We start from the raw sequence: 12,204 nt of genomic DNA, 5'->3' as shown, positions 1-12,204 counted from the left end.
GTGGTTGGTATTTCCTATTAAGTAGTAATGTTTTGAACTGTACTTACAGGTTGCGTGGACAATTTCCTACATATTACGCTCCTGTTGCATTTTTGGTGTTGTTCTTCTTCTTATGAACGCCAATTTGCGGTTTTTTTCCCCATTCCACAACACTATGCACTGAACGCTTGTTTTAAAGCAATGTTTTGGTTTCTGTTGCCGACTGTCAAATGTTTTTGCCAAAGATCGAATGTTATTGCCAAACTTATGAGTGTAACTATTGAAGTATCTGTGGTCTGTTCGTGTATGCATTTGTGTGTGTGTGTGTGTGTGTGTGTGTGTGTGTGTGTCTGTTTTTTGGTGTGATATATATTTTTTTGTGCTCTCTGTGTGTGTGCGTGTATGCGCGCGCGCGTGTGCGTGTGCGTGCGTTTGTGTCTCCAGATTTTTTTTTTATTTTTTGTTTTATGTTGTTATTTCCTTCACTAAGTGTAGTACGGAGCCTGTGGTGATGTGTGTTTGTTCATTTATCACATGTTTGTTTTCTGCTATGGCTTTCTGGATATGGAAGTTTTCTTGCATTTGTATAAGATGTTTGTCATGGTTGCTTATTCTCATTATTTTCATTTCTTGTTCCATGTTTGTAGGATGGAACAAGAAATGAAAATAATGAGAATAAGCAACCATGACAAACATCTTATACAAATGCAAGAAAACTTCCACATTCAGAAAGCCATAGCAGAAAACAAACATGTGATAAATGAACAAACACACATCAGCACAGGCTCCCTACTACACTTAGTAAAGGAAATGATAACATAAAACAAAAAGAGAAAAAAAGAAAACTCTTCCCCACATCATCTGGAGACACACACACACACACACACACACACACACACACACACACACACACACACACACACACACACACACACGAACAGACAACAGATACTTCAATAGTTACACTCATAAGTTTGACAATAACATTCGATCTTCGGCAAAAACATTTGACAGTCGGCAACAGAAACCAAAACATTGCTTTAAAACAAGCGTTCAGTGCATAGTGTTGTGTGGAATGGGGAAAAAAACCGCAAATTGGTGTTCATAAGAAGAAGAACAACATCAAAAATGCAACAGGAGCGTAATATGTAGGAAATTGTCCACGCAACCTTTAAGTACAGTTCAAAACATTACTACTTAATAGGAAATACCAACCACCAGAACTGTTTATAACCTATAGGCACAATGACAAAAATGTAAATAAAATAGCTAACATATGTACATATTCCAGGCCACTGATGATGCCTTGCAGAAAATAAAGTCAAAACGCGTATGGCACTAAAATTGTGTTTTATTCAGTTACTGTCAGACGGTCCATAAGTAAAAATTATTAATATACCGTAATATTACACGCAACTGAGGAAGACAGGACTATAAAAGTTGAAGATGACATACAAGATGATACCATGGATGCCTCAAGTGATAATTTTGCAACATGAAGTCACCCAAGCAATTAATTCTACTCACAATTGGACAGCCCCTGGATAAGATAAAATACCAAATTTCTGGCTAAAGAAGTTAACCTCAACACATTCACATCTGACTAAATTATTTAACAGTTACAATGCAGACCCATAAACATTCCCTGATGCACTTACACATGGAATAACTTATCTGAAACCTAAAGATCAAGCAGACACAGCAAACCCAGCTAAATATTGCCCCATAACATGCCTACCAACAATATACAAAATATTAACTTCAGTCATTACACAGAAATTAATGATACATACAACACAGAACAAAATTATAAATGAAGAACAAAAAGGCTGCTGCAAAGGAGCATGAGGATGTAAAGAGCAACTGATAATAGATGCAGAGGTGACATATCAAGCTAAAACTAAACAAAGGTCACTACACTACGCATACATTGATTACCAAAAAGCTTTTGATAGTGTACCCCACTCTTGGTTACTACAAATATGGGAAATATACAAAGTAGATCCTAAATTGATAAAGTTCCTAAACATAGTAATGAAAAATTGGAAAACCACACTTAATATCCAAACAAATTCAAATAATATCACATCACAGCCAATACAAATTAAGCGTGGAATATACCAAGGAGACTCATTAAGTCCTTTCTGGTTCTGCATTGCTCTGAACCCACTATCCAACATGCTAAATAATAAAAATTATGGATACAATATTACTGGAACATACCGACACAAAATCACACATTTGCTATACACGGATGATCTAAAACTGCTGGCAGCAACTAATCAACAACTCAACCAGTTACTAAAGATAACAGAAGTATTCAGCAATGATATAAATATGGCTTTTGGAACAGACAAATGTAAGAAAAATAGCATTGTCAAGGGAAAACACACTAAACAAGAAGATTACATATTGGATAACCACAGCGACTGCATAGAAGCTATGGAAAAAACAGATGCCTATAAATATCTAGGATACAGACAAAAAATAGGAATAGATAATACAAATATTAAAGAAGAACTAAAAGAAAAATATAGACGAAGACTAACAAAAATACTGAAAACAGAATTGACAGCAAGAAACAAGACAAAAGCTATAAATACTTATGCTATACCAATATTGACCTACTCATTTGGAGTAGTGAAATGGAGTAACACAGACCTAGAAGCACTCAATACACTTACACGATCACAATGCCACAAATATAGAATACATCACATACATTCAGCAACAGAAAGATTCACATTAAGCAGAAAGGAAGGAGGAAGGGGATTTATCAACATAAAAAACCTACATTATGGACAGGTAGACAATTTAAGAAAATTGTTTCTAGAACAAGCAGAAACTAGCAAAATACACAAAGCAATCACTCATATAAATACATCGGCTACACCACTGCAATTTCATAACCACATCTACAACCCTTTAGATCACATAACATCAACAGATACGAAGAAAGTAAATTGGAAAAAGAAAACACTTCATGGCAAGCACCCGCATCGTCTAACACAGCCACACATCGATCAAGACGCATCCAACACATGGCTAAGAAAAGGCAATATATACAGTGAGACAGAAGGATTCATGATTGCAACACAGGATCAAACAATAAACACCAGATATTACAGCAAGCATATTATTAAAGATCCCAATACCACAACAGATAAATGCAGACTTTGCAAAGAACAAATAAAAACAGTAGATCACATCACAAGTGGATGTACAATACTAGCAAATACAGAATACCCCAGAAGACATGACAATGTAGCAAAAATAATACATCAACAGCTTGCCTTACAACATAAACTTATAAAACAACACGTTCCCACATACAAGTATGCACCACAAAATGTACTGGAGAGTGATGAATACAAATTATACTGGAACAGAACCATTATAACAGATAAAACAACACCACATAACAAACCTGACATCATACTCACCAATAAAAAGAAGAAATTAACACAACTAATCGAAATATCTATACCCAATACAACAAATATACAAAAGAAAACAGGAGAAAAAAATTGAGAAATACATCCAACTGGCTGAGGAAGTCAAGGACATGTGGCATTAGGATGAAGTTGACATTATACCAATTATACTATCAACTACAGGATTCATACCACACAATATCCACCAGTACATCAATACAATACAGCTACATCCAAACTTATATATACAACTACAGAAATCCGTAATTATTGATACATGTTCAATCATCCGAAAGTTCCTAAATGCAATATAACATATACCGTACAGTTAAAGGGAAGTCACGCTTGATCAAGGTCCGCGTTACTTTCCATTTTTGACCAGACATAACGTCTGAGAAAAGAAAGAAAGAATAATAATAATAATAATAATAATAATAATAATAATAATAATAATTACAATGGGACAATCTCATTGCAATTCTAACCGTGATTCTGGGATAAATATTAAGAAAGTTAAAAAATTTTCTTCACAGTAGAGTATAAAATTGGTAATAACTGAATCCGGAGCAGTCTGATCATATGCAATGTCAAATAAAAACTGACAGTGTCAGTAAATGTTCCAACAAGTCTTTTTTAAAATCGTGCATGTGTATAAAGAATTACAGACAAGTTCATTAAGTTTATATGCAAATCATCCACAGTTACACAAAGTTGAAAGGGAGTGCTAGTTTCCTAGATCCTTACCTAATCTTCCTAATGGATGGTTATCCACAATATACTATTTTATATGCTTTGATTGATTAATTATGTTAAGGACCATAAATAAGTTGTATAAAACAGCCTGGAGATGCAAATTATAATGAATAAAATGAACATGTAGGAGACATGGTGGCCAAAGTGTAGGAGGACACCTGTTCTTCAAACTTGCCATACTTGATCATTTATTCAACAACACCCACTTCATTCCCTTCAGTGTAATCCCCCTCAGATGTAATACACTTGTGCCAGTGCTTTTTCCGATCTTGGAAGCCTTCTGGGACTCTCTTTTCATTATGGTGTTCAGCTTGTCCAGCGATTCTGTTCTTCTCACATCAGTGGTGGCAAAACACTTCCTTTTATGGTTCTCTTCAGCTTCAGAAATAGAAAGAAGTTGCAGTGGGCCATGTCTAATGAATACGGCGGCTGAGGCAACAGAATAGGCCCTAGTTTTGCTTCTTGTCAAAAAATCACAAACAAGCATTGAGGTGTGAATAGGAACATTGATGTGATGCAATTTTGGTGAGTGGTTTTGCCACAGTTCTAGTCATTTTCTTTGGATTCTGTCACACATATTGCACATAACTTCCAGTACTATTCCTCATTGACCGTACAATCATAAGCAGAAACTGGTGAGGCACTATCGAACTGTAATCGAAGAAAACAGTGAGGAGAACCTTCACATAGATTGAATTTGCCAAATTTTTTTCAGTCTTGGCTCTTCAGGCATTTTCCATTGGGATGATTGGTCCTTGGTTGCAACATCATACCCATACACCCATGTTTTATCACTTGGTATAACCTTCTCTAGAAGTTCTGGATCATTGTCGACTTCATTCACCAATTCCTAAGCGATGTCTATGCAATTCGATTTCAGTCAAAATTCAACAATTTCAGAACAAACACTTCACTGATACACATTTCATGCCCAAAACATTTGAAAAAAAATTGCTTTGCATGAGCCGAAGGATATGCTGACATCATCAGCAACCTCTCAGATGGTGATTCGACAATTTTCTAGAACCATTATCTGTACTACTTTCACATTGTTGTGCTAGGGTGTCCAGGGTAGTTGTCATTCCTGTCTTCTTAACCCTTTTTGTGAAACATTTATACCACTCATTAACTCTTGTCTTAGTCATAGTAGATTTGCCAAAAGCTATAGTCAGCATTTTGAATGCAGTGCTGCACAGTATTCAATTTTTTCAAGCAAAATTTAATGCATATTCTATGTTCACTCTTTTTCCAAAAGTAAAAATTCGCCAAGCACTCAAAAGCACATATAACCTTTTCAACTGTCAACAATAAACTAAATATTCAGAACAACTAAAAATGGAAACATACATCAGGAACATTTGTACCAACAAGATAAAATTGAAAATCAGGTATATAAACCCTGCAAAATAAAAAAATAAAAAAATCCTCTTACTTTGATCACACATCATATTTATAATTTTACATACTTTTTGTCTCATTGTAAAACTGTATGTTGGCATCTTTCGTAAATTGTATTTATAACTTGTTTGTTACTGTATTGCCATTTTAGTAAGAAGTCACAAACTGACCACAACAATTTTAACTGTAATATTGTATCAAATATATATATGGAATTAGCTTAAATATGAATAGTGGTCATTATTTAAGCATCAACATAGATTCAGTAATGTTCGACCTCAAAAAATTAATGATAGTTGGTGGGCACACATTGTCTTTTGAACTTTGGCCATTTGCTGTCCATCTTCACTGTGGTCATTGGTGAATTGGTTGAGAGGACTGTGCAACCACATAAATTACTTACTTTTCAGTGAACTAAAATTGTTGTGTGAACAGGAGTTACATACTTAAACTTTTCGCTGGACTTAGATTATTTGGCTGTCTTTACAGTAATCGATTTTGCACAACTCTACGAACTTTAATTTTCTTTATGATATATCCCCCCCCCCCCATGAACCATGGACCTTGCCGTTGGTGGGGAGGCTTGCGTGCCTCAGCGATACAGATAGCCGTACCGTAGGTGCAACCACAACGGAGGGGTATCTGTTGAGAGGCCAGACAAACGTGTGGTTCCAGAAGAGGGACAGCAGCCTTTTCAGTAGTTGCAAGGGCAACAGTCTGGATGATTGACTGATCTGGCCTTGTAACAATAACCAAAATGGCCTTGCTGTGCTGGTACTGCGAACGGCTGAAAGCATGGGGAAAGTACAGCTGTAATTTTTCCCGAGGGCATGCAGCTTTACTGTATGATTAAATGATGATGGCGTCCTCTTGGTAAAATATTCCGGAGGTAAAATAGTCCCCCATTCGGATCTCCGGGCAGGGACTGCTCAAGAGGATGTCGTTATCAGGAGAAAGGAAACTGGCGTTCTACGGATCGGAGAGTGGAATGTCAGATCCCTTAATCGGGCAGGTAGGTTAGAAAATTTGAAAAGGGAAATGGCTAGGTTAAAGTTAGATGTAGTGGGAATTAGTGAAGTTCGGTGGCAGGAGGAACAAGACTTCTGGTCAGGTGACTACAGGGTTTTAAACACAGTCAAATAGGGGTAATGCAGGAGTAGGTTTAATAATGAATAGGAAAATAGGAATGCGGGTAAGCTACTACAAACAGCATAGTGAACACATTATTGTGGCCAAGATAGATACGAAGCCCACAGCAGATGACAAAGAAATTGAAGAAATGTATGATGAAATAAAAGAAATTATTCAGATAGTGAAGGGAGACGAAAATTTAATAGTCATGGGTGACTGGAATTCGAGTGTAGGAAAAGGGAGAGAAGGAAACGTAGTAGGTGAATATGGATTGGGGCTAAGAAATGAAAGAGGAAGCCGCCTGGTAGAATTTTGCACAGAGCACAACTTAATCGTAGCTAACACTTGGTTTAAGAATCATGATATAAGGTTGTATACATGGAAGAAGCCTGGAGATAATAGAAGGTATCAGATAGATTATATAATGGTAAGACAGAGATTTAGGAACCAGATTTTAAATTGTAAGACATTTCCAGGGTCAGATGTGGACTCTGACCACAATCTATTGGTTATGACCTGTAGATTAAAACTGAAGAAACTGCAAAAAGGTGGGAATTTAAGGAGATGGGACCTGGATAAACTGAAAGAACCAGAGGTTGTACAGAGTTTCAGGGAGAGCATAAGGGAACAATTGACAGGAATGGGGGAAAGAAATACAGTAGAAGAAGAATGGGTAGCTTTGAGGGATGAAGTAGTGAAGGCAGCAGAGGATCAAGTAGGTAAAAAGACGAGGGCTAGTAGAAATCCTTGGGTAACCGAAGAAATATTGAATTTAATTGATGAAAGGAGAAAATATAAAAATGCAGTAAATGAAGCAGGCAAAAAGGAATACAAACGTCTCAAAAATGAGATCGACAGGAAGTGCAAAATGGCTAAGCAAGGACGGCTAGAGGACAAATGTAAGGATGTAGAGGCTTATCTCACTAGGGGTAAGATAGATACTGCCTACAGGAAAATTATAGAGACCTTTGGAGATAAGAGAACCACTTGTATGAACATCAAGAGCTCAGATGGAAACCCAGTTCTAAGCAAAGAAGGGAAAGCAGAAAGGTGGAAGGAGTATATAGAGGGTTTATACAAGGGCGATGTACTTGAGGACAATATTATGGAAATGGAAGAGGATGTAGATGAAGATGAAATGGGAGATATGATACTGAGTGAAGAGTTTGACAGAGCACTGAAAGAAGTGAGTCGAAACAAGGCCCCCGGAGTAGACAACATTCCATTGGAACTACTGACGGCCTTGGGAGAGCCAGTCCTGACAAAACTCTACCATCTGGTGAGTAAGATGTATGAAACACACTAAATACCCTCAGACTTCAAGAAGAATATAGTAATTGCAATCCCAAAGAAAGCGGGTGTTGACAGATGTGAAAATTACCGAACAATCAGTTTAATAAGCCACAGCTACAAAATACTAACACGAATTCTTTACAGACGAATGGAAAAACTAGTAGAAACCGACCTCGGGGAAGATCAGTTTGGATTCTGTAGAAATACTGGAACACGTGAGGCAATACTGACCTTACGACTTTTCTTAGAAGAAAGATTAAGGAAAGGCAAACCTACGTTTCTAGCATTTCTAGACTTAGAGAAAGCTTTTAACAATGTTGACTGGAATACTCTTTCAAATTCTAAAGATGGCAGGGGTAAAATACAGGGAGCGAAAGGCTATTTACAATTTGTACAGAAACCAGATGGCAGTGATAAGAGTCGAGGGGCATGAAAGGGAAGCAGTGGTTGGGAAGGGAGTGAGACAGGGTTTTAGCCTCTCCCCAATATTATTCAATTTGTATATTGAGCAAGCAGTAAAGGAAACAAAAGAAAAATTCGGAGTAGGTATTAAAATCCATGGAGAAGAAAGAAAAACTTGGAGGTTTGCCGATGACATTGTAATTCTGTCAGAGACAGCAAAGGACTAGGAAGAGCAGTTGAACGGAATGGATGGTGTCTTGAATGGAGGATATAAGATGAACATCAACAAAAGCAAAACGAGGATAATGGAATGTAGTCGAATTAAGTCGGGTGATGCTGAGGGTATTAGATTAGGAAGTGAGACACTTAAAGTAGTAAAGGAGTTTTGCTATTTGGGGATCAAAATAACTGATGATGGTCAAAGTAGAGAGGATATAAAATGTAGACTGGCAATGGCAAGGAAAGCGTTTCTGAAGAAGAGAAATTTGTTAACATCCAGTATTGATTTAAGTGTCAGGAAGTCATTTCTGAAAGTATTTGTATGGAGTGTAGCCATGTATGGAAGTGAAACATGGACGGAAAATAGTTTGGACAAGAAGAGAATAGAAGCTTTCAAAATGTGGTGCTACAGAAGAATGCTGAAGATTAGATGGGTAGATCACATAACTAATGAGGAAGTATTGAATAGGATTGGGGAGAAGAGAAGTTTGTGGCACAACTTTACCAGAAGAAGGGATCGGTTGGTAGGACATGTTCTGAGGCATCAAGGGATCACCAATTTAGTATTGGAGGGCAGCGTGGAAGGTAAAAATCGTAGGGGGAGACCAAGAGATGAATACACTAAGCAGATTCAGAAGGACGTAGGTTGCAGTAGGTACTGGGAGATGAAGAAGCTTGCACAGGATAGAATAGCATGGAGAGCTGCATCAAACCAGTCTCAGGACTGAAGACCACAACAACAACATGATATTTTAGGCAGATGTGAATTGTAATTATTTGCTACAGTTCATATTTATATTCATGCGTGAGGGACTTGTTGCATTTTTCACACAGTGGTTAGTCAGGATCACAAACTTTAATGTACATAGTGATTGATAACGGGAAACTGTACTTTGACTGTGTGTTTACTGTTTTTTTGTAAATTGACATGCAGTTAAATGAACCTCGCCCAGTGTGTTTCTGCATGTGCTTCATACATTATTTTATTTGAATCGATGGTTTATGTGAGGCCACAATTCACACTTGTGAATATTATTCAGTAAACATGTATTTGATTTAAACTATAATTCTCTGGTTCCATCAATGTCATTAATCCTACAGTATTTGTCCAATCATTTCACTCATTTATATAGTTCCGTGAGCCATACTGTTGTACGCAGTGTGGTATAGTTAATGTTGCTCGCTGGCATGCTGCTGGTCACCATTTCAAATATGACCCCCTACAGTTACTTATCATTTAGTGTTTCTCAGTTCTGGAAGGTTCTCAAAATTTCTTATGTTTGCAGTGTTTGCATTCTGGAATATAATGTTTCATGCTAATAGCTTTTCTCTCCATCTGTTGTGAATGTACTTTTGTGTTCATAATAAACGTACTTACAATGCTGAGTTGTACTTCATTTGAAGACCCTGCTTTCAGACTTGGACTTGATTCTGGTTGCAGTTTGAAAATGTATTATTCATTGACTTGTCTATTTACATAATGGGATCAATTCTATAAAGAATGTTTGGGCTGTAAAGCTACGGTGCATGACCAGCCACTGTGATATTATGACAAAGCCAACAAAGTACATCAGGTATTGTTCACACCAACAGCAGCCAATAAATCTGCCAGTGTTCTCATAATGGTAGGCTGGCTATCTTCTCATTGTCATGAAACTGTTAAGTAGTCTTTATTTGTGTAGGCTGGGGTCCAAAGTACACTTCTGGTAGTCAGTAAGTTGAAATTTCTGATGTGTAGTGACATTCTTATTTCTTTTTGAAAACAGTTTCTCAGTTAACTGTAAAAGGTGTCATATCGCTAAACTCATGGTTTGAAGATTTCTCAAAGGCTACTAAAACTTACGTAACTCTACTCAAAGCATCATAACTACTTTCGTATTTTGTCATATACAAAGTTATGAATGTTAACCAAACAATAAAACACACTCTTTGTAAACTATCACTTGTTAAGAGGTTTAATGTGTGCAGTGGTTCCACAAATATTTAATATTAATAGCTTATGTGATTAACTGCTTATACAGATTATCAAAGTTCTGTTTGAGGGAATATATTTATAATAACATACCAAACATTGTCTCATAGTGGCATTGTATTGTTGAGTTTTCTTCATTGAATTAGTATAAACTGAATTAGTATAAACTAATAAACTAATAGATTCTCTTTTATCTCTAATAAATACCTAGTCACTCATCAGAATTATTTATTTTTTAGATATAAGATGCTCGTTGCTCCATACTTATACTGATTTTACTTTTATTTTACAGAATTTTGGACCAAAGTGTAATTTTAAGAAGAAGCGTCTGCAGTTGAGTGTGTTTAACGGTTTCCCAGAATTCACAAAGTTTGTGCAAGAGCGTTTTGAGACTGTACCATTATTATCAGGGTATAAAACAATTGAACAGTGCTCCTTGGAATACGATCCAATACGTGGTGCATCAATTGATCCTCATATTGATGACTGCTGGATATGGGGTGAGCGTATTGTTACTGTTAATCTTCTGTCAGACAGTATGTTGACATTTACAAAATACAGGGGTGATATTAAGCGATATAATTTGTGCTGCGCATTTGAGTATCGTCCAGTTGTCCTTGGTCCTCTAGACTGTTGTGAACAAGAAGATTGTGTAGTTCGTGTACCCATGCCAAGGCGATCTCTCTTGGTGATTTATGGTCCAGCACGGTATGGTTGGGAACACTGTGTTTTACGTGAAGACATTTCAGAAAGAAGGGTGTGTATTGCTTATCGGGAGTTCACTCCACCATATCTTAAAGGTGGGCAACATGAAGAGAAGGGAAGTGAAATTTTGAATGCTGCCAACAATTTCTGGGACCATAGGATAATGTCACAGGAATTGTGATCATGGGCACAGAAGCTCTTACATGTTACCTCCAAGGAGAGAGAAAATTTATACACGGGTAACTTTCCTGCAGATGCACAACATTAACCATTGGAAGAAGTCTGTATATATAAGATTTAACAGCTTAATTAAGAGCAAGTACATACTTTCTCATTTTACTGCATTACGAAAAACTGTGTGTTCTTACCATTTACACTGCACATAAAATGTTGTCAGAGTATCTTACGATTGACATCTAGCTTATTTTTACATCATTTATTCTAAAAAAAAAAAAAATATTAGAATGTGTTGTGTATACGTGAAAAATTAAATTTATTGATCCTGTTACATGATTACATTTTAACTAAAAGTATCACATTAAGATTTCTGAACCCCTATGATCCTCTTGCCATATTGTTACCAGCCATCTGGTTTTAAGGAAATCTGTTTCTTTCTAGTATTGCACAGTCTTTAGACCTCAAGAGTGTTTTATTATGTACTTTATATTTACAGAAAAAATGGAAATGGGCCTATCTTAAGGTGATTATGGAATGATTTACTGGCCTGAAATATGCAACACTGAAGTGCTTCACAACATTGTTTTGTGGGGCAGTAATATGGTGTTATATTTTTAATCCCGTCAGCACTGTATCACGGCTTTAAACTACCTCACTAGAGAATAAAATCACTGATAGAATTAGGAACATGGCACAGAAACAGAAAGGAAGAGAAAAAGTTCTGCATGACAACTCTCACTC

General features: G+C 36.6%; 1 protein-coding gene across 1 annotated transcript in view; it reads left to right on the top strand.

Annotated features, from left to right (window-relative positions):
- The window catches only part of LOC126475362 (alpha-ketoglutarate-dependent dioxygenase alkB homolog 4-like), a 34,798-nt gene extending 23,004 nt beyond the window's left edge, over positions 1-11,794 (top strand). Inside the window, exon 4 of the mRNA XM_050103181.1 lies at positions 10,874-11,794. Within this exon, the coding sequence (XP_049959138.1) occupies positions 10,874-11,467 (594 nt within the window). The 3' untranslated portion in view covers positions 11,468-11,794. The remainder of the gene's footprint in view (positions 1-10,873) is intronic.
- Positions 11,795-12,204: the final 410 nt, after the last annotated feature.

The sequence above is a fragment of the Schistocerca serialis genome, chromosome 1 (genome assembly GCF_023864345.2).
Source record: "Schistocerca serialis cubense isolate TAMUIC-IGC-003099 chromosome 1, iqSchSeri2.2, whole genome shotgun sequence".
Classification (NCBI taxonomy): Eukaryota; Metazoa; Arthropoda; class Insecta; order Orthoptera; family Acrididae; genus Schistocerca; species Schistocerca serialis.
This window is presented reverse-complemented; position numbering and strand designations above follow the sequence as displayed.